This window comes from Archocentrus centrarchus, chromosome 6, assembly GCF_007364275.1.
Source record: "Archocentrus centrarchus isolate MPI-CPG fArcCen1 chromosome 6, fArcCen1, whole genome shotgun sequence".
Taxonomy (NCBI): Eukaryota; Metazoa; Chordata; class Actinopteri; order Cichliformes; family Cichlidae; genus Archocentrus; species Archocentrus centrarchus.
This window is the reverse complement of record NC_044351.1, coordinates 1,318,246-1,340,713: the sequence shown is the minus strand read 5'-3', so window position 1 is coordinate 1,340,713 and position 22,468 is coordinate 1,318,246. Positions and strand designations below refer to the sequence as shown.

Below are 22,468 nucleotides of genomic sequence, written 5' to 3'. Positions count from 1 at the left end.
TACCTTTTTATTTTGTGTATTATTCCTTTAGCGAAGGAAGACCCAGCTGAGCAGGAGGCTGCAGCAGTGAGGGGAGGAGAACACAGGAAGCACGTTGGAAACAGATGCTGTTTTATTTTTCCAGTCTCAGCGTTTGTGTTCATCTTCAGTCCTTGTGGCTGCAATTTGTTTTGGTCAAGCTTGAAAGATGATTTGGTGAGTTGAAACTGTGTGTGTGTGTGTGTGTGTGTGTGTGTGTGTGTGTGTGTGTGTGTGTGTCTGTTAGCATGCACTTTCCTCCTTTCTTAATTAACTGCAGCTGAATTAACTAATAAGACCCAGTAAATGGGTTTTAGGTTGTGTATTTTATAACTGGATAGGGACAGATAGTTATTTATTATTCTATTTATTTTTATTTCAGGGATCTGGAGACAAAATCAATGTGTCCTGAAATTTGAGTTTGTATTTCTGTCTTCTCCTCTCCTATAAACATGCTGGGAGTTCACCTCAGTCTGTGGTCTGTTACTTTGGAGCTCCTAGTTATAAACTGCTCTCGTGAAGCTGGTCTTTGCTATCTGGGAGAGGCCGATTTCTCAGCAAACACTGGTTAGCTAACCATCGAGAGGCAGGGAATCTTGAAAAAGTGTAGTGCAAACCAGAAATGGAGCAGACTCGCTGCAGGGCACAGCAGAGGCTTCTAGCCTGTCTGACACTCTGACTGAGGTTTGTTTAAGCTCCCTGTGCACATCTGGCACCTCTGGCCACTGATGAGCCTTTCGAGACCCTGATATGTCCCAGGAGCTCCCATCTCCTTTGTCTCCCATCTACCCTGTTGTATCCTGGGCTAGCAGGGCGACCCCTGCAGCACCGCAGGCTTCACAGGGCTCATCGAGAAACAAAAAAGTCGGAGACAGAGGGATGAGGTTGGGAAAGGTGTTGACTGTGCTTCAGCAGGGCTGAGTTTTCCTAAGAGAAACATCACAGAAAATTACAAATATTCATTTGAGCCAATGAAAATACAGCTATTAATGTCTTCCTGGCTACTTTACTTTGTCTTGGTTCAGATGCTGAAACATTGTTAAGTGAGTAGTTTATACTAGGGCTGGGACTTTAACGCGTTAATTTCGATTAATTAATTACGGGGAAATTAACGCGTTAAAAATTTTAACGCATATTAATCGCACTTTGCACCGTGGAACGTTTCTCAGTGCGCGAGTTCCCGGCATACAGATTATATCGACGCACAATGTCCAAATTAGGGGCCGCATCCTGCGAAGGACCCGGCCCACGTCTTTCGCAGCCCACCAACACCACAAAGGCCGGAAGTGAGCAGCTAGCCTTCATATCAGCTGCCGTCACCTCTGCGTAGCTCATGTCGCCTAGCAACCGTGAGTGTGAAGCACAGCTGTGTAAAAGCAGCTGTTAAACGGAGAACGAACTTTTTCTCCTTTTTGTGGTTTAATTTTAAGTCTTTAATTCAAAATAAGCTGTTAAAACAAGCAGAACACATTTCAACATCAAGGAATACAGCTGAGAGAATGATTAATTTCCAACTATAACAAGTGAGACATTAATGTTGAATAAAACTATCCAGTTATGATGCTTAACTTTAATTTCAGGTGTTTGCTTATCACAGGAGCACTTCCACCCTTCATTGGTCTGTGTAGTAGACTGGTGGGAAAATAAACAAGATTTTGAAGTTTAAGCTTATGTATATTGATTTATTCATCAACTAAACTTAAATTAATATTTCTCATGTCAAATATTGAAATGCGATTAAAATGCGATTAATTTCGATTAATTAATTACAAAGCTTGTAATTAATTCGATTAATTTTTTTAATCAAGTCCCACCCCTAGTTTATACACAAAAAGATTAATGATTACTCTAACAGGTGATGCAGGAAACAAATCTTTGCATGCAATAACTTGAAACTCCACACACTCGTTATGTTTGGATTTGGAGCCACTTCAAGAATAAGAATCAGACTTTTAAAATAACTTTTTTAATTCTGATGAAGTGCAGCAGCAGGTGAGCACATCCAGGCCAGGGCAATCCAGCAGCAGCAGAGGACAAGTAGTTGTTGAAGGCCTCCTGCACAGCAACGGCCTCTTGGGTGGAGCTGTTGGTGCCCCCGCCATGTGCATGCTGAAGTGCAGGGACGTCCTCCGCTGGGCCAGGAGGTGCTACTGCAGAGCTCCATCTGAAAGTTGGGAAGAGCTACTGCTGTCTTAACCAGGATAAGATTAATAAAATAGAGTATTCCTGTTCTGAGGATTCTAACATGTACTTGAGGGAAAAAGCCTCATCTCCCACAAAGACATGTGGCATAGGCCCCAGCTGCTCAGGGGGAGGAGCACCCTCAGGGAGATCCAGCTTATCTTCTCGTAGGGCTTTTCCAAAATCGGAAGCTGTTTTGCCCAAAGGTACCAATATCCTCCACACAGAGTACATTCCCTTGTAATTAAAACACTAGGAACTTGAATCATCACATGCTTCCCATCCATAGCCCCCCACCAAGCCCTGAGCAGTCTTCTTCCAATCAGCAGCCTTTGGCACCTGAAGAAATTCGTCCATCAGGCTGTCCTAAATGACAATGTCTGCCATGGTGGAGGGGCCCACCTGCTCGCCAGTTGCCAGATTCATACTTTGTCATATGTGCAATCTACTATCTTCATGTCACCACTGAAACTGACTGCATAACCTTTAACCAAGGTAGGTTAATACTGTTTTTATATAGCCTGGGTGATTTTCAGTCAATTTACAATCACAGATGTATCTGTTATTAATACTGAGCAGTAAAGTCTCAGCCAGACCATTTTAACTCCTGCTTTCAGTCAGCTAATGTTAAATGCATTGCTCTAAGTTCAGCAGACTTAACAGGAATGCCTGCTTGTATTTTCATGTAAATTACCCACCTCACAAATTGCCAAATGTTCCTCTGGAGAAATTGTCCTCATCCGACAGATCCTGGGTCTGACTCTCGCCAGCAGACTGTCAAAAAAATTATTGTTGAGTTGAAAGTACACTCGGAACCCGAAAACAGCTCCATCACAAGCCTCATATAGCCGTCTGCAGCTCAGTGCCTCGTGCACCCACAACCTCCCAACTGTGAGCCCAATACTGGGAGAATGCAGCGGCCAGCACAACACACATTTTGAACCATTTGCTAAACAGTCACTGCAGTGCATGGCACTTCCTATGTGAAAGGGCCATCAAAACTTGGGTGTGAGACACCCTGTGAGACCAGGGGGGCTGTATAGTGTAGGTGACCATCACAGTCGTGGTTAAAAGAAACAATTGGTGACTGTTAATGCAGATTTCAACTAGTTGGCCATAAAACACACGTTATATAAAAGGTGGACATTACCTGTTCCTCAGCATTGGTGTCTTGGCTGCAAACATATTCAAGCAAGAGAGTAGCATGCTAAGTGATTGGCTAATGCTAGCAAGCTAAACTGCTATACTCTATGGATTCCTGCTAATTAGTGTTAAGTGCGCTAATCAGCATCCATGCATTATTTTCTGTCTATGTGCAGTCAGGCAGCAGTGGCAGCATTCTCAGTGGGGCATCCCAATCACACCAGATCAGTTATATAATCTCTCAGGTGGGTTCTGAGTGTCCTTCCACTTGGGAAAGTGAGGCACCCACTGGGAATCTTATTCAGATGCCTGAACCACTCAAGCGGCTCCTTTTAGTAAGGAGAAGTTGCTGCTCTACTTTGAGATCCCTCAGGGTGAGGAACTCAGACATCCAATGTAGTGGAGCTCTTCTGTCTCTGGGGTCTTTTAGAGTACTTCAGAATCACCAGCTGCTGCTGAGTACAACCAGCCTATGAAGGCCTGCAGGATGACACAACTGTGTGTTTTTGCTTAAAGTGGTGAAACAAGTTTGTTGTTTCCACCTTCGGGGGGTGTAAAGCACTGTGCTTTGTTGGAGGTTGTTGAGGGAGCTTCCTTTTTACTAAATCATCAGAGGCTGACGTGTACACACTGGGAATGTAAGTGCATGATGTTGCTATATCAGTGATACTGTGAGATGAAACTTTTGTATCATGTAAAAGTTTATACCAGTGTTGTCATGGACAACTTATGGCACAGGTGTAATGCTGATGTCTCAAAGTCACACTCCAATACTGTAAAATGCATGTAGACATTGTCAAACCCTCCAGAAGACTGTGAAGAAGAGGTCCAGTCTCCCACAGCAGGGAGGAGACCCACACTCATGCCTCTGAATCCAAGATCTGACAGTCGACTGCAGCAAAAACTCTTTCCCTTTGTGGGCTGTAGGCATGTTTCTACTGTAAGGTTGTTCAGACTGGAGTCTGACTCCAGTCATATTCAAGCAAGAGAGTAGCATGCTAAGTGATTGGCCAATGCTAGCAAGCTAAACTGCTATACTCTATGGATTCCTGCTAATTGGTGTTAAGTGCGCTAATCAGCATCCATGCATTATTTTCTGTTTATGTGCAGTCAGGCAGCAGTGGCAGCATTCTCAGTGGGGCATCCCAATCACACCAGAGTCTGAACTGTGTCTGTCTGAACAACCTTACAGTAGAAACATGCCTACAGCCCACAAAGGGAAAGAGTTTTTGCTGTAAGGTTGTTCAGACTGGAGTCTGTGGAGGTCGACTCACTTTTGGAGCTGGCCTCAAGTGGCCACTCATGGAACTGCAGCACTGAAGGTTGCCTTGTAATAACACCGGGTTGACCCACACATCCACCCTTGCCTCCTCTCTGCAGACTCTGCTTCCTTTTGTTGCCGGTGGCACTTGAACATTTACATGTAAGCACACTGTTATTGTTACAGATGGGATTTCTAGGTGGGGGTGGAGGGTGGGTGTGGGGGAAAATCATCCATAAGTAAAACTGTTTGTCTCCAATATCAGAGCTCTTTGTACACTCTTTATTATTAGCCCTTGTTTTCTTCTCTGCTCGTGTGCTGCTTTGGTATTTGGAGGGGGGGGGTTGAAATGTTGGGGAGGAGTTGAGGATGGTTCAGTAGTGATTTTTTTTTTTTTTTTTTTTTTTTTTTTTTTTTGGGGAGGGGGTATCATCTTTCATACCCCCTCAGGGGAGACCACATGACCCAGAATAACAGGGAAAGGCAGTGAAGAAAGGGAGAAATGTTGGGCCCCGCTGCTCTTAGCGCTTCAATGAAAACCACATGTAGGACAGAGGGAGGGGTGAGGTGTGTGTGTGGGGAGGGGGGAGTGTAATGACTAAAAACCCAGCCTCTGAGAGAGAGGAGGGAGTCCCTCTGAGCTCTGCTGACATTCCCAACCAGCACTGCAGGGGAGAGAACTGTGCGTGTGACATACAACAATAAGACTGTGTGTGTGTGTGTGTGTGAGGACTCTAACAGTGTATCTCACACACTCATTCTGAGCTCCGGGCTTCGGTACGGCTGCAGGACAGACGGCTGCCTTCGCTGTCGATCTGGAAAAAGAAGAAAGCTAATCTGAGCGGCCGGTGTGGTCTGTTTATTTCTGCCAGAGGGAGAAGAGAAGAAACATGTCCAACGCTCTGCTGAGGAGAAACTCCAGCAAACAGGGTTTACAGAACCTGATGAGGTATGTGGTCTCTTTCTGTTCCTCTGGCTGCTTTCTGTTTGTTTCTCACACAGAATCAGGTTAATATTTAAACACCACACACACACACTCACACACACTCACACTGCAGTTAGTTCTTCTTTCTTTTTCTGTTTCAGTCAATAAATGGGACATGTGAGGTTTTCCCCTAAAGTTTTGGAGCATGACTGAAGGGGAAACCTCAGTGTTTCACATCTGCACATCAGGATAAAGTGTGTGTGTGTGTGTGTGTGTGTGTGTGTGTGTGTGTGTGTGTGTGTGTGTGTGTGTGTGTGCGCACGCACTGTAAACATGTCTGAATGGGAACAGTGGGATTACTGGGAGAGTTTTGGGTCATGCAGGGTTTTGGGAGGATTTGGGGGATTTTGAATCGCCTCCTTTCACCGGACCTAAAAAGAACAAAGGAATCATATTCAAATCTGCTTTGTGCTCTATTATTATTTTCCATTTAAAACACTATTAAAGGAAATGTACGACTTTTAAGGGTGGAGGTATGAGGCGAGCTCCACGCCTGGGGCTTCTGTTTCATGGAGAAGGGAAGTGGTGTCAGTACCGGTGTCAGAGTTCAAAGGTCACCTGAGTCAATCTTTTGTTTTGCACGTCCTGTCTTGTGGGAAGGATTTTGTTTTTCATCCTGTGTGACTCCTCAGTGGTTTTTAACAGAGATAAACAGTCAGCTGAGGCCGTCGTGCAGCGGTGGAGGATGTTTTATCTGTTGGACACTCAGAAATAAATTCGTGGCTTTCAGTGTTGCCACATCTGGTCAGACGAGTTTTGGAGCAGACGGTCCTGATTAAGTAAGAGGTACCGTCCTTCAGAGGGTGTGAGGGAAACCAAAAAACATCATTTCATATCCGAGCCTCATCACCTTCATGTAACACGGTCTCGTGTGTGACCCATATTCCTGTTTGTTTCCAGGGCCCCACGGCTCAGCTCAGTCCTGTTCCCAGACTGTCACTTTTCAGTTAAAGATTTCAGGATTTTCCAAACTTCCACCACTAATTAGTTCAGACAAAACACGACTGAATACTGTCGGCCATTGGGTTTGATTTGATTGGTTCGTTGGCAGCTGTGATTAATTCCATTTGTTCACAGCAGCAGCCGACTTTAGGCGTTTTTGTTTTGTCAGAGAGAGAAACTCTTCACAGAAAAAGCCCTCCTGACAGAGCCAGGCTCAGGGAGGGGCAACCATGTGCTGGTTGGTGAGGGGAAACAGAAACCGTAGCTTACGTGTCCTGTTTCATTTGGCGCTCTGTTGGCAAAGTCTCGTTCTCTTCTTCATCACTTCCTGTTCACCACAGCTTGAATGCCACAGATTTTGAGACCACTGATTTATGATTTAATGCCATGAGTGGGTCAAATCCCACACATCATAACAGGGTAGTTGTTAGATCACACGTGGGCAAAATGTGAGGGCCAGAATGAGCCTGTGGACCATCTCAGTCCAGCTCACAGCCTCCTGAAAGCAAAACCGGTCTCAGTGAGAGCATGCTGAGAAGCACAAGCACATCTGAAAGCAAGGTCTTTCATCCTGCAGTTCATATCTGATAATTGGTAACATGGAGCCTAATTTAAATGTTTATATCACATTTATGTTAGTGATATTTTCATTGTAACCTGTAATCATGATTCATTTATCCAGTGTGTGGCTCTTGGTGTGGTGTATCTACAGTGGAACCCTCTGGAAAGCCAGTGTTGCCTGAATGAGTTCCTCAGCAGCCTCAGCTCTTCCTGGAGATTGTGCCAGTTTGTTGTATCTGTTTGGGTCTGTTGTGATCAGGGATATATCCTGATCAATGTGTGAACACTCCCTTCCAATCGGAGACTTTCCCATGACTCAAAATTTCTCCACAGAAAATTGGTGCATGCATTTGTCATCGACTGTCCCCACAGTACTGAGTGATTGGCCCGCGAGCGTTCGTGGCGTCTCGGTGACTCTGGAGGTGTCGTAATCAGGGGGCTCGGCGTAACCCTGTGAGTCACGGTGAGAACGGCTCTCGGGCGTATGTTTATGCACAGATAACAGCTGGAGGAGGCAGCGTCTCACTGTGATTCAGTCCACTCAGCAGATGTGTTCAGTCTGGAGGAGCTGACAGTAGCAATGACGTAACAGCAGAAAGACTGCGGCTCAAACACGGAAGGCACTCAGATTCACAGTACATGTTTGTGTAGTTATTAAAGAGGCTACTTTCATCCAGACTGCTTAGACATTCACTTTAGGCAATTTTAAACTTATTGTCTTCCCAATTTCTCCTCCTTTTGTTTGGTTTATAATCATTTAAAAGGTTATCACATCATTTTCAGGAATTCCTGAATATTCAAATGAGCTCAAGTCGATATTCATGGAAAAGTTCATCATTTAGTTTAGATCAGCTGAGCGTTATTTGGCAACAGTTTCAACAATCACTGAATTCTTTACCCTCCTGTGTGCGATCTTACACTGAACCTCTTTGTGTTCAGGATAAAGAAACAGTTTATCAATCGATAACTGTGATCACATTCACTGATAGTTTCCTTGTCATAAAACTTCATATAAGTTCATTATTGACCTTGAAAATGGTAGCTGCAGTGGAGGAGGATTAATCTTGGATTTGTAGGCCTGTAACAAACTGCTCACTGGTAGTTTACACAGTGACTGTATGTAAAAGACAGACGTAGAGCATGACATCACCCGCTGGTTAGTGACGGCCTGTTGTGACATCACTGCATCTTGGAGATTTTGAAATACGATGAACGTGTGAAGGGTGGAGGTGACAGAGAAACTGAGCACACCTCACACTCATTGGCTGATGACTCATGACTGACAAGTCTCCAGCCAATCACCACACCCTGGATGATCTTTCTTTCTGACCCTGATAATGACCTTAAATTTCAAAACAAACTTTTTGCTTTATTAGATGTGAAGTGGAGCTGGAAGTGTTTACATCCCGAGGATGAAATCAGGTTTAAGGCACTGGGTTCAAACTGAAAGCTGTCTGTGTGCTCATTTCAGTGAGCACGGTGGTGCAGAGCTTGTTTGCCCAACACCAAAGTGCCTCTTAAAATGTTTCCTCCTAAACAGAAGAATTTCAAAACTTCAGGAAAAACCTCCTCAAAGTCTGACCTGCAGTTTGCAAACTGATTCCAATAATTAATGCTGTCTTTTCCTTATTTGCTATGTAAAGATAAGCAGTGTTTTAGGATCAAATCTTTGCATGGGTGAAAACACAAACACAACTGAAGGACAGTGAACAGCATGTCAAACCAACAGGCAGTGACATCACCCTGAACCCATGCTGGCCGATCAGAGTTACAAGCTCAAAGCTTTGAATGCTGCATTTCCTTAATGTCTCCATTCTGACGGATCCTTTTCAGCGGAATACAACTCATTTTGTGTGTTCAAAGGTCACAACTCATTTTGTGTGTTCAAAGGTCACAACTCATTTTGTGTGTTCAAAGGTCACAACTCTCAGAAAAACCTTCATCTTAAACATACCTGTGTGTGTGTGGGCCAGAAAGCACCTGCAGTGTTTTAAGGGGACAGTGGGTCTGATGCATACTCTGCATGAAGAGTGAAGTGAGGGGAAAATGCAGCTTGATGCCACACTGACAAACCCCTCTGTCATCGAGGGGAGGGGAATATTTGGGGTCTGTCCGCCACCTGGGCGGATGTTTTCAGCAGGGTGGAGCAGTTTACTGCAGATATGATTTCAGAGGCTGGTTTCATACTGAGGCAGACTTGGGCATAAAGACAAACTCAGAGACTATTATCAGAGTGAGCTCAGATCATTGCAGCAGGTCAAGGCAGGCAACCGTGTAGGAGAGGTGATCTGCTTTTAATCAGCTCTCCGTGGGAGACAAAACACCCCCCCACCCCCGCCAGCCTGGTGATGCCTGGCTCAGCCCGCAGCGGTGATGTCATCCAGGAGGCATACCTGCTTCAAAACAGCCCGAGCGACCTCTGACCTTCGAATCCCCAACACATGGGTAGGTTTCCTGGGTGTTTACGATACAGGGAGACAAGCGAGCGAGGAATGTGTTTGGGGGGAGGTGGGGTGGAGGGAGCTGCTGAGTGATGGGGGCCCTGAACCCTCCCTCCCCTCTGCAGGTTGTCCTCATTAAAGGGATGGAGGGAAAGTAAACACAGCGGGGCTTCCTGTTTCGAGGGGTCGTATCTCTGAGAACAGATGACAGCTTTTTATCTATCTCACTTCAGTAAACATTACGTGATGGCCTAAAAACCCAGGCACCAAAAACATCTCTCTCTTCCTGTTTTCGGCGCTCACACACAGCACATCTGTTTTTTTTCAGCTTATAAGTTGCACCCAGTATTATAAATTTAGGTTTGAGCAGTTGGCACCATCTCTTGGATGAGATTCCCTGTTTGGTTTTAGTTTTTCCCTTTTTGATATTCAGTATATGGACGATGAAAATACCCTCAAACTGAGCGCACTCACAGTGGACTAATAGACCTATTAGACCATCATAAGCAATTAATGATACTCAAAACCGCATAGAAATAACTTGAGTACTGGCACCATTTCACTGTGGTTTGCATTGGTTTCCATTTTAAGGTAGACATTCAGAGATGGGAGAGAGCATCAGGGAACCTTTTAATTTACATGAATCATGAATCACTGCAGTAACCTGTTAGTCCATCCTGACAGTTTCACACTTTCCCAGATTCTCTGTTCTCGGGAAAACTTTCAGGCCGCTCCCCTCCCATCTGTGCCTGCTCGTTTTCTGCCTCTTTAATATAAAATAAAGCTTCAGATGTGAGAAGGACAGTTTGTTTGTCTGGGGAAGGATGCCCTCGCTGCATTTGGGGGATTTTGGTTTGTTTGGATTCTCATGGAGCGATCACAGAAGATTCTCTTTACTCTGTTCCATAACTTTCCGTTGATCCATGTTTACTGAATATTTGAAGTCCGCAGAGACAAACTTTTGCTTGCAGTTCCTTTTTTGTGGTGTTTTTCTGACGGCAGGTTTCTCACTCGTCCTCTCCATTAAAGCCTGTGTGCAGTCAATCCTGCAGGATTCCCAGACTTCAGGGATAAGTGGTCTGTTTGCAGTCTGTTTGGGGGGGGGTTGGACACCCAGCCATCCAGACATCCAGCCATAACATGGTGATTACTGCCTCTGGGATGCTGCTGGAGTTCTAGTCAAGACTATTTGTGTCTGACTGAGGGTGACTGATGCTGGATCTGATGTGTTCAGCTGTTTTACTGCAATATGGGAATCTAGCTTCTCTGTTCCTTTTTCTTTGCTTTTCAGTGGGCACTAACCCACCGAAACAGGCCACTGTGAAGAATCTGTTATCTTGAAGTGCTTTCAAAGCTTCGGCTCTTTCTGTAGGCTGCTTGAAAACCCTTTGAAAAAATCAATCATTTTGAACCAAAGAAGCTGTTTCTTAAAGACCTCTGCAGGTCCAGGTGTCTTTGATTTCACCTTTCTAAATGTAAAGATAGAACAGAACTGAGGATGGTTGAATCACTTGAATCAGGACATAAAACCTTTGTTTCCTGTTCCAAAGAAATGCAGCAGTTTCAGTCTGTTTACCGGGCACAGTGTCCTTGGTTTACTGATTCGGAGGCAGAAATATTTAAGCACATTTTCCATGTCCGAAATGTTTGAGCTGTTATCAGGGTGAGCAAATATAGGCACCTGTGCACTGGAATACTCAGTTTAAAGCACAAGAAGCATAAAGTGGCTTAGTTTGGTTTTCCTACTTCCTACAGACCCAGTTCTAGAAATAAATTCAGCACAGCCTTGTTTCATGGGTAGTTTTGGAAGATAATTAATACAAATAACATATCAAGAGTCTGCAGATATGTTAGTGCCTCTGTAGTCAGGCACAGCAGTGATCTGAGCACACTAAAATGTAAGGGTAACATGCTGTTTAACAGGGGAGCTGTTTAGTGTTTGCATGCCATAAATATGGCCCAGCTGAGGCTTATGGTTTGAAGACATTAGGTCCAGAATTAAGTACTGATTTCCATCCATCCATCCACTCTCTTCCACTTATCCTATAAGTACTGATTTAATGGTAAAATTAAGAATTTGATGAAATAAAAATAAGAGGATCACCAGAGTGATTACAGTTCATCCAAAGGGGAATTTGAATGTATAACTGTTTCTGGGCAAACCAGCAACTGTAATTCATTCTTTGAGAGGCTTTAATGTCTGTACAGAAGTCAGTGCCAAGGCTTATAAAAGGACTTTCCAAAATATGTGGCAATTCTGACCTGATGCCACTACAGGAAAAAGGGGCTAGACTCATCACATCATTATTAAATTCCTGTTTGAGTTATTTCAGTGTTGTCCTTGAGCAATGGATTGTTTAACAGAGCTAAAAGCCTGTTTTAAATGCCTGGCTGTAATAATGTTTAAAGGCTTTACTGAAATAATTAATGAGTTTCTTTAAAAACCATCCATCAAGCAGGAACTCACTGTGTGAAAGTTAATGGTGTGGCTGAGACTGGATTACTGTTGTTAATGGAGTGCCCCAAGGCTCAGTGCTGGGACCACTATCAATTTGTCTTTGAAGGGTAAAGCACATGATTATGATGGTTTATATGGCTGTGCAACTCCTCTAAAATACATCTTAAGTACAGCATTTGACATCATTGGCTGGTCATCTGTAACGTGACTCTAGAAAAACTGCTAATATTTTTATTTTAGTGGTCCATATTCTCAGATCATGGGCTTTATGTGACTCCTGTGGGGTTCAACTCAAGGAAATCTTAGTTGATTGGTTGAAGAGTTGCTAAGATTTCAATCAACTGGCCACTAAATCTCCAGCAGTTTGTGGCGTGCTCTCTACCTGCAGGCCTTGCTGGCTTAAATGAGCTGTACCCCAAAGTTAGTGTTTGAGTGCTGGTATTCAACCCGCTGCAAAGATTCATTTTCAGCAATAATTTTTAAGACACATTATGTCAATCAATCAGGAGCTGACTCAGATGAACTGTGCAGTAGATATAAACATTAAGTGAGATGTCTCTGAGACATGCAGTTATTATTTTGGACAGCGACACAGTTTTTGGTATTTTTATAAGTGTTCCAAAGCCTCTTTAAGAACAGTTGATGTGTTACTGTGTGAAATGCAGTTAAAGAAGAGTGCAGGTGGATCAGATGATCTGTGGGCTGCACAGATAAAACAAGTCCAGCAGGAACAGCGTCACACTTTTGTTGAAGCCCTCAAATTAAAGCCAAAGCTTGCACTTTAAGACAAATATAGTTTGGAGCTCTAAGATGTTTGGTACAATACGGCTGTCAGCATCCTTTAACTTTATTGCAACTTTACAATGTGAAGATGAACTTTGACTCGGCAGACCTGTAATAGCTCTGATCCCTGGCTGCCTCCTCACAGCTCGTCTGACTTTTTTATTGGGAACATGGCATCTTTTTCACTGAGTGATTCAGTGCCCTCCGCTGTTCTGACTTGTTTCAGCACAGCGGTGACCTCATCTTGCAAACGTCTTCCCACCATCCTCGCCTGTGCCACGGAGCCTGGCGCTCTTTCAGGCTGAAAGCAAACCGTGTTATTATGTCATTCAAGCCGGTCATCCCTCCAATGACAGCATGTGTGCTTACAAAAGAGCAGCTGAGGTTTGAGTACATTAACCTCACTTCTCCTGAAATGAAACCCTCCTTTGTTCTTTTTCCGGTGAAACATGGTCGCACAATGAAGTTAAAGCCTGGACAAGTGCAGACAGGGAGAGGGTAGTGTGTGGTTTAGTGGCTCTGTTGGCAGGTGGCAAAGCTTTTATCTGGTTTGTGGCTCTGTGTGTGTGTGTGTGTGTGTGTGTGTGTGTGTGTGTGTGTGTGTGTGTGTGTGTGTCGTGTTGTTTCTACTGGTTGCTACAAATGCTGGTGATTACAAAGCTTAGGGTTTCTTTTTCTTTTATTAAATCCGTTAGCAACCGGCCGTGTCTCCAAAACACGAGGAGCAGTTGATTTCTTAAAGGAACAGTGCAGCTTTTTGGGACGTCATTTTACTTTTCCTCCAGAGTCACATCAGACCAGGGTTATAATAGTTTTGGATTTTACATTATAGTTTAGTTTTAGTTAGTTTTTACTTTTTTTCTCTAATTCAGTTAGTTTTAATTAGTTTTCAGAGTGGTTTTGCTCGTTTTTATTAGTTTTTATTTTTGGTTTCATGCTTAGTTTTAGTTAGTTTCAGTTAGTTTCAGTATTAGTTTTAGTATTTTCATACCTAATCAGGTGCAAGATTCAAGGCGCAAAAGTGACTATTGTGTAATGAAAACTTGACAAAAGATACAGTTTAAAGAAATATAGTCAACAACCAACTGTTCACAAGACATGCTAAATTTGTGTAATATTAAGGACACACATGAGCATAACCAGGGAGAAACAAAGAAAAACATGAACTCCCAAACTCAATAAATTCTACAATAAACTCCACAATAAACTTCAGCATCAGTGCAGCAGATTAATAACGCCTACATGTGGTGTTAAACAAAACAAACTCTTTGAAGGAGTCAAAGCTCAAATCCAGCTGCATCCTGATGTTCTCACCACCTGAAGCTGCTTCTGTTTTGGAGCTAGCTTGGTTAGATGCTCGCTAATTAAACCTGCAGGGTCTTTGCGGCCTCTGTACACAACCTACAGAAGTTGCCGACCTCATGTCCGCATTTATGCTTGTGTAGCTGGATTGTGTGTGTTAATTACCTTGTGGTCGTGTGCAGGTGTTTGTACTCAAAGAACCTCCATACGGGACTAGGCAGACCGCAGCCATTACTTTGCGGACCAGCGCGGTGAGCGCACGCACATGCGCACTCACACAGTTGTCCTGTGGCGCTCCCAGCTTAAACTCGGAGAGCGGAAACAATGATTTCATATCAATCCACAAGGCTTAAAATGAAAGTCAGTTTATCGATAATTTCAGTTAGTTTTAGTTAGTTTTGTAAACTCACAATTCAGTTTTAATTAGTTATCGTTTTTTCCTTTTAATTATAGTTTTTATTTATTTCAGTTAACGACAATGTTTTTTCAATTTCAGTTTTCGTTATTTCGTTCGTTTTCGTTAACTATAATAACCCTGCATCAGACGGGGGATATTTGTTTCATCCAGACTGCAACCTTTCAGGGTTAAAAGTGAACGAGTCCCCGTCAACTCGTATGTCAAAATGTCAAACAGCAGAAATAATCGCTAATCAATCCACTGCCACAAAAATAAATAGTGACTGTAACACATTTAGATTTCATTAAGGTGCAGCCGCTGCCTGGTCTGTTAATCAGAAGCACTGAACTGCTCCTCTTCACCATGTTTGTGCTGTTGGCGCCTTTTGGAGCATTTTTATTTATTTGTAATGGAATTATCTGAAAAATGATGTGGTTTGCTGTGTGAAGATTTTTAGTATTTTATTTGTATATGATTAAACATTAAGTTATCTTCTCCTGCACCTGTACAGTTTGTGAATGCAGCTTACTAATGAACCCTCCTGTCTTTATATTGGAACCTTTGGCTCCAAAACAACAACGAGGTGGCACCAAAATGCTAATGCTGAGGTTTGAACATGCAGAGTCCAGAAATGTGACACCAAGAAGGATGAAACGATAGTTACTGTACGATTAAAAACAAAGCCATCTTTGAAGAAACCGTTTTAAAATCGTTCTTCAGAAGCTTAATGAACCACATCTGCTGCTGTGTTTACTGTAAGCACTTTCCTCGGTTGAACCTGTCCTCTTCAGTTCCCTCTTGTTGATTTGTCATCTCAGTTGTGTAATCTGTCAATCACGCTGACCTCCGGGGCTCAAGGGCACTCCGTCGGCCGTTATCTGAGGCCAGGTTCAGGGAAGCGGCGTGCTCAGTCATGCCTGTGGTGTCAGTTTACAGAAAAACAACCAGGACTGGTAGAAAAACCTGTCTGATGCCTGCTGAGGTAGAGCGAGCGCTCTGGACTTGTTTTAATTGTCTGCAGAGGCAAAACTACCCCGACAGAGTAGAGACAGGCTCCCAGCCGTGAGCCAGGTCTGGGGAGAGATCTCTGGTCCCAGCGCTGATTAAACATGAACAAATGATTTGGTTTTGAAAAACCAGATGATGAGGAGGAAGCAAAGCTGACGGTAATCCCGGTACTTTAAAAACACTCTGATGGAGATTAATCGTTTAGCCTGAATCAGTTGTTTGAGCAGCTGCCAAGCATGACAGAATCCCACAGTGCTGATTGCAGAAGGCAAACACAATGAGAGGGCAGAGTGGTGAGAGTTTCACTCAGGCGCTCTGCTCGGTCGAAGCTTGGCACATTTCAACACCCAAACTGCCGACAACAGAGCACCCAGAGCCAGGTTTCATCAGCAGCTGCGCTCCACTTTAAGGCTCACGTAGGATTATTAACTAGTTCTTCTCCGTTTTGGAGGTCATTTTGGTTTAAAATTGGTTAATGCGATGATAACTGCAGATACTGTGCCAACAATTTTCTGTTTCCTAAGTTTACTCAAAAACCTTCCACCTCTTGGAGCTGTACGGCCAGGTTAATCAAATTCTGCGCTTAATTATCCTGACTTGGTATTTTTCATCACCGATGATCATTTCCAAATCTTTACTTTTTTGTAATTCTTTGACTTTTCTAGAGTAGCTTTGTATGATTCACAGGTCAGAATAATCTGTATTTGTCTCAGACCTGTCTGAAATGAGCTGTTTAAGCTCCTCCCCTCCACAGCAAGCCTTCCTGAGTTTCAGAGGTTCTGAACCAGGGCAGTGATGAGCTCTGTTCTTCCTCCGGTCAGTTTTTCACCCTTCCTGTAGGCAGGAAAGAGCAAAGGAAATGAAAGGAGGGACGGGGTGGAGGGGCCAGTATACAGATGGATGTGGATCAGCGCGGGGGGGGGGGGGGGGGGGTGTTTGCTGACATGGCCCAGAAAACTAATAGTCTGCATGTTGAAGTGGAGGAAATGAGAGGAGCAGCGGTCAGCGTGTGAGGACAGTTTATTGGATGTCAGGACAGCAGATGTATTAACAGCTGACTTTAGAGGTGATCTAAGATCCACTGATGTGGAATACTAAGCTGTTCAGGGCCACCAGTGTGACCACATACCACCTCAGAGAGTGACATGATCACTTGGTCTCCGCCCACTCCTGAGGAAACTGTCAAAAGGTTGACCGTCCAGTTTCCAGCCACGTCTGTATCCACGCTTTCCAGTGTCTCCTTATTCAAGTGACGTCTGCAGATTTAGCTGATGCTTCTTTCCAGTTTCCACCCAACCTGAGATCATGTGGTTCCTACCAGCACTGGTTCTTTGTCTTGTCACTGACAGCCTACTACTTCAATAGCTGCAAGTGAGAGAAGTTACAAAAATAAGTCTGTAAGGGTCAGAGATCCATTTAAAAAAAGAGGGTGGAGGAGCAGATGAAGCCTGGGAGCCATTAGCGATCGATCAGTGACACAGAAGCCAATGTGAGCTTAGTAACTCGACACCTGAGTGGAGCTCGTTGACCTGTTGATCCTCCAGATGCCCTTCTGGGGAGAAGCTGAATAAACACATACACAAAGTTCTGACCAGTATATAATAAATACTCCAAAATTATTTCTTTATAATGCCTTCAGCTATAAATCTGGCCAAGAGCAAAAAAGACGCCTTAATTAATTATATATATTTTTACTTACACCAAGTCAAAACTTCATAGCTGCAGTTCTACCAAATCTGATGCAACAGCAATGAAGGCGAACACGCTGCATCTGTTCCCAGAAACAGCAGCTTGGTTATGAGGCAGATGGTTAAATATTTTTTATCTCTCCCAGTCACTCATTCTTTTTGCCTTCAGACACTTTTTACTTTTGCTTTCACACACTGGTTCACTATGAACTCCCTGGTTAGGGTTAGGTCTGATTCATGAAAACTGCTCAGTTTGCAGCAGCATCCCTGTCTCACTCACATCTGTCCATCAAGCCTTTGAGAGAAACTAATGCACACCAAGCAGGCATGAAAACACGACATCATTTCACTCCCAGGAACGATGACCTGCTGTTCTGCAGCACCGTGGCTGGTTATCCAAACGGGTTTGAATGATCCAGAAAGATTAGACTTGCTGCTCCTGTGATTTTAGCTCCAATACATCAGGAGTGAATTCATATTACTTAAATCATACTTTGTTGTTCCTTCATCTCTAGTGTATAACTACTGATTGTTCTGATTTCAAGCTATCTGAAAGTTACATTTTTGTGGTACATTCATACCTACGTATGTAGTCTTCTTTGCCTGGATTTTTATCTGTGTGTGTATTTTGTAACCAATCTATTGTTTTTACTACCAAACAAAGAAAATGTGCAACTTTTTTTCCTTTTTTTACCAGTTCCATGTAAGACCTTTGAATCTTCTGGTGTCAGTATAAATCAAGGCATTGTGAAAGATTCAGTGTTTGTCATAAATATTGTGATGCCACGCTGACGTGAGGCAGAGCACGCGCGCTGACATGTTTGTCTGGCACATACACGGGCGGCGGCGTTCCTCATCCGAGGCCCGGCAGAGGCTCCTCTGGCCTCCTCCCGCCTCAGAGACGCGCTGTTCAGGAGCAGGAGACCCGGGAGACAGCCATGAGTCAGGAATCTGGGTCAGCTGAGATACATGACAAAGTTTTAATGTTTCCCAACCACCTCTGATGGAAGAAGTACGCTATGTGGAGCAATACTACATGGCAAAGTACTAACTACTCAGGAAAAAAAATCATGAAAAATGGAGGGCATTTACAAGTTTATTGCAGTAAATATTGTTGGAAAACTTCATGTCTTTTGATCTTTCATGTGGAATAAGACTAAAAAAAAACATGAGTATAGATGAGTATAAAGATGTATAAATGTTACACAAAAAATGTAACACTGTCTTTTGAAACACGCATGAGGTGTGTGTCTGTTTTCGCTCGTGTGCACCCAAATGTAGTTGCTGTTGTGGATGAATAAAATAATGAGAATATTATAAAAGTCATAAAGAAGCTAACGTAGCTGGCTACGCTACATGTGCAAAGCTACTTACAGGCTTTAAACTGAGTCATCGCTTCTTACCAGGCTGACAGCCCAGAGGAGCATCGAGGATGCTGAGGAGGTGGAGAGGGAGCGCCGTCGGAGAGCTCGGGAGTCTTTACGTTGGAGGAACAGCGGCTCGGCTCCGGGAGAGTCCTCACCAGAGGGCGAGATGCTGCCAGAGGACGTGTGAGTACAGACAGAGCAGAAAACCTCATGCATGGTTAGAATATAAAGAATCTGTTTATGCTGTTTGTACTGAATGCAGCATCAGGACATGTGGAACCTGCTGGTTTGGAATATGTGCATCTTCTGTGTTTTTAAACAGCTGCAGTCTGCAGCACACGACCTCTCACTCCCAGGCAGCTCCTGTAGAAGCACATGATGCACAGTATGTGTTTAAAAAAAAGGCCTCTGTGACATCACCCATTTGTTAGTGGAGTCTCGTTATGAAGTCTCGAGCTGAGCCTTTTTCCCCATGACTGCCTGGGTGTACTGAAGCCAGACGTAATGAGTGACAGTCTGAGACAGCACATTATATCACCACTTGTTAATCATTATGAAAGCCCACATTAAATGAGTTAATGACACGAGTGGGTCTGCATCATGGAGCTGCAAACTGAGCTTTCATCATTACAGCAGCACGACTGGCTGGATATTTTCGGCTGTTATAAAGCAGACAGTCAGCCTTTCTGTGGGTGGGAGATGCTTCATAAAACCTTTTGGCGATACAGAATTCCTGCTATCAGGATTGATATGAATTCAGTTATTATTCAAACGTATTGCTTTTGTGGCAACATGAGTCACACAAACTGACCAATAAAATGTAAAAGTCTGCAAACCTGAGAGTGCAGAATTAGCTCAGTGTGGCTACGTTCTCACTCTAAATCATGACAAATCTAAATATGGTGGAATTCCTTCTCCGTGCAGTCATGAGAACCCAGGAAGCTATTAAGTGCAAACATTATTCATTCACTCGTCTCGTGTCCAATGACTTCCTGTACAAGCTGCTAAATGTGCCTGCATGTTTTTTTTGTTTGTTTTTAATTTCCTGGTGATAATGCAGTTTATAGATTTTTGTCGTCACGTTTCCCAGTTATGAACCTCAAAGCTCAGCCTGCTTCTGCAGTGGTTTCCCTCCAGTCCTCTGCCTCGCTGCTTTACGGCCTTTCACCGACGTCTGGTTACATAAAGCATATGTTTCCACTGGGAAGTGCCGCAAACAACCTCCTCCATCCTGTCGTATGGACATGAAGACAAACACGCAGCTGCCTTCTCATTACACAACCGCCAAAGAATTTCTACTACAAAGCATCCATGTCAAAGCTTGTGGCGTCTCAGCTGACTTTTAATTTCAGCTCTTAATTATAGCTTGCACCTCCAACACCTTTTCCCGCGTCACATCACAGGCTCAGCTGCAGCTGCGGTGACTCAGTATGAGGTAGCTCCACTGCCGCAGCCTGTAATTGAAAGGTGTTCTGTGTGAGATGCAGGTGATGTAATGCTGGCTTGAAATCCCCTTTTGCTCAGTTTGCAGCATGATTTCCTGCTGCAGAGTTCAGAAGTGCTGACAGTTAATGCTTTCTTCTAACATTTACCTGACAAGCCCACTGGTTCCTACTAAAGACAACAACTCAAAATATATACTTTAATCCCATAATTAATAAAATAAAGCCGAGAGGTTGTCAAAAATGCATCAGAACCTCGACTGACTCCTTCCGATCAGGAATCGGTGCAGGTGCTGACTTCGTGGCAGCAGTCTCCGTTCGGAAACAGAAACACTGCTGCTCGTTAGGACAGATTAGTTTCTGAGAGCTCAGGCAGAGGCTCCCACCGTACAGCTGGGGCTCCACTGGCTGCCCGAGTGTCTTAATCATCTGGAGAATGCTGAGTGAATTCCTTTCTGCCAGCTCCTGAAGACACAAAACACACATTACTTTAATCAGCAGGATTGAGCTGCAGATGCTGTTCTGTTGAATCAGCAGTAACACACTTAAACTACACATAATTGGCAATAATTAACACCAAAATTGAAGATCAAAGATTCAATAGCAGTGAATTAGTGTGTGCTGCATTCTGCTGGGATTTCCTCCTGTGGCTGATGTGTGCAGAGGGAAGCAGGAGGAGCTGGGGGGGGGGGGGGGGGGCCTCAGTGACTCACCTGAGCAGCTGCAGATTTGACAAATATTCTAGACTGGAAATGAGTCAGTGTGAATGACCTCAGCATCAAAGTGCGCTCAAGCTGACTTTTTTATGGAATTAGATGACCTCAGCCTCGTGTTTCATGATGTGTCCAAATGTCTTGTTTACACTGGTGCTCCCCAGAGGAGTGAGGGAATATTCCAAATGTTTTTCAGTCACACATTTTGGTCTAAATTCCATCCTGCACTTTTTCCTGGATCTCTGCAGATGTTTGAAGATTTTCCGCATGTCATTACTTTTCTTTCAAACTTATTTTCATATGCTTAGAGAGTCGTACACAGCAATCACTGAGCTATCAGACTATCAGAGTTGTATTCCCCATTTTGAGCTTTGACATAAATTGTGGAAGTCCAGCTTGAGGGACCATCACCCAGGGTACCAGTCTGAGGGCCCAACGGCTCCTCTGATGACTTGGCTGCTGGAGCGATGGAAAATCGGAGCTGTAAAGAGTGATTACAGAGTAGGAAGTCTGTTAGCAATTCTGGTGGCACTTTCTTAGGTTCTTCATGGAGTTCCCATTGAATGCAGTATGACGACCCCTTTTTTAAAAGTTACACCTCCATCAGGAAAAACACATTTGGAAAAACAGAACCCGCTTGGTGGATGCTTGATGCCCGATTCAAGCAGAATCTAACCAGATTTGTCTGATGCTGCATCATATTTTATTACATCGCACTGAAAGACTGAGTGCTAGGATGCAAATGGTACAGTATATGATCCAGTGTTGGATTTTTGTTAAACATGCTTGGGACCAGATGGCCTTGGCTGTCCTGACTGTTTTCCCATCGCTTTCTTCCGCAGGTACGACAGCAGCCTGAAGCCAAATGCTTCTCAGTCTCTGGAGGAGGACGAAGGCTTCAGTGACTGGACTCAACGCAGAGAGAAACGGAGGCAGCAGCGCCTGCAGGAGCTCAGCCGAGGAGCATACGAAGACGAGTACGAAGAGGAGGACAAAGCTGTACCCATGAAGAGCACCAACGCCTCCGTCACATCTCTCCAGCTTCAGAGGCAGGAGCAGGAAGAGAGAGACAGGGTGGAGATGGAGAGGAGGAAGGAACGTGAGGAGGAAATGATCCGAGCTGAGAGAGCAAAGAGGGAGAAACAGAGGGAGGAGGAACAAAGACAGAGGGAGGAACTGATCTCAAAGAGGAGTGAAGAGATTCAAAGGCCAAATACAGAGGTAAGACTTCCTCCCTGAACGACTGAGCTGTCTGTGGAGACTGTTACTATAATTACTATAATTATAATTAAAGATATTAGTCCAAATAAAGATTTAAGTTATTCAACACAAGTCCAGGCCAAGTCTCAAGTCATTGAGAACAAATAAGTCTGTTAGTAAGACGAGTCCTTAGTCCTTTACAATAAAGTTGGGTCACATCAAATCTTATAAATCTCAAGGATTTAGATTTGATTCAGATTAAGTACAAATATCCATCCACTCATCCATTTTCTACTGCGTACGAACCAGAGTTGCAGGTTTAACGGTCTGAGCAGGGATGCCCAGACGTCCCTCTCCCCATCTGCCAGCTCTTCTGGCACATCTAGATATATTACCAAGCTAGCCGAGAGACGTAATCTCTCCAGCGTGTCCTGGGTCCGCCCCGGGGTCTCCTCCAGTGTGTTTTCAACATCCCCAAATCACCTCACCTAGGAGGTATCCAAGGAGGTATCCTACATAGATGTTTGAATCACCTGAACCGGCTTCCTTCTGGTGCTGAGGAGCAGTGGTTCTACTTT

At 44.0% G+C, this 22,468-nt stretch overlaps 1 protein-coding gene across 2 annotated transcripts in view; it reads left to right on the top strand.

Annotated features, from left to right (window-relative positions):
• The first annotated feature begins 5,237 nt into the window (after nt 1-5,237).
• The window catches only part of lsp1a (lymphocyte specific protein 1 a), a 38,014-nt gene continuing 20,783 nt past the window's right edge, over nt 5,238-22,468 (top strand). For both annotated transcript variants that reach the window (XM_030731547.1, XM_030731546.1), the window contains exons 1-3: nt 5,238-5,552; nt 18,575-18,718; nt 21,533-21,911. In XM_030731547.1, the coding sequence (XP_030587407.1) occupies nt 5,494-5,552; nt 18,575-18,718; nt 21,533-21,911 (582 nt within the window). In that variant the 5' untranslated portion in view covers nt 5,238-5,493. The remainder of the gene's footprint in view (nt 5,553-18,574; nt 18,719-21,532; nt 21,912-22,468) is intronic.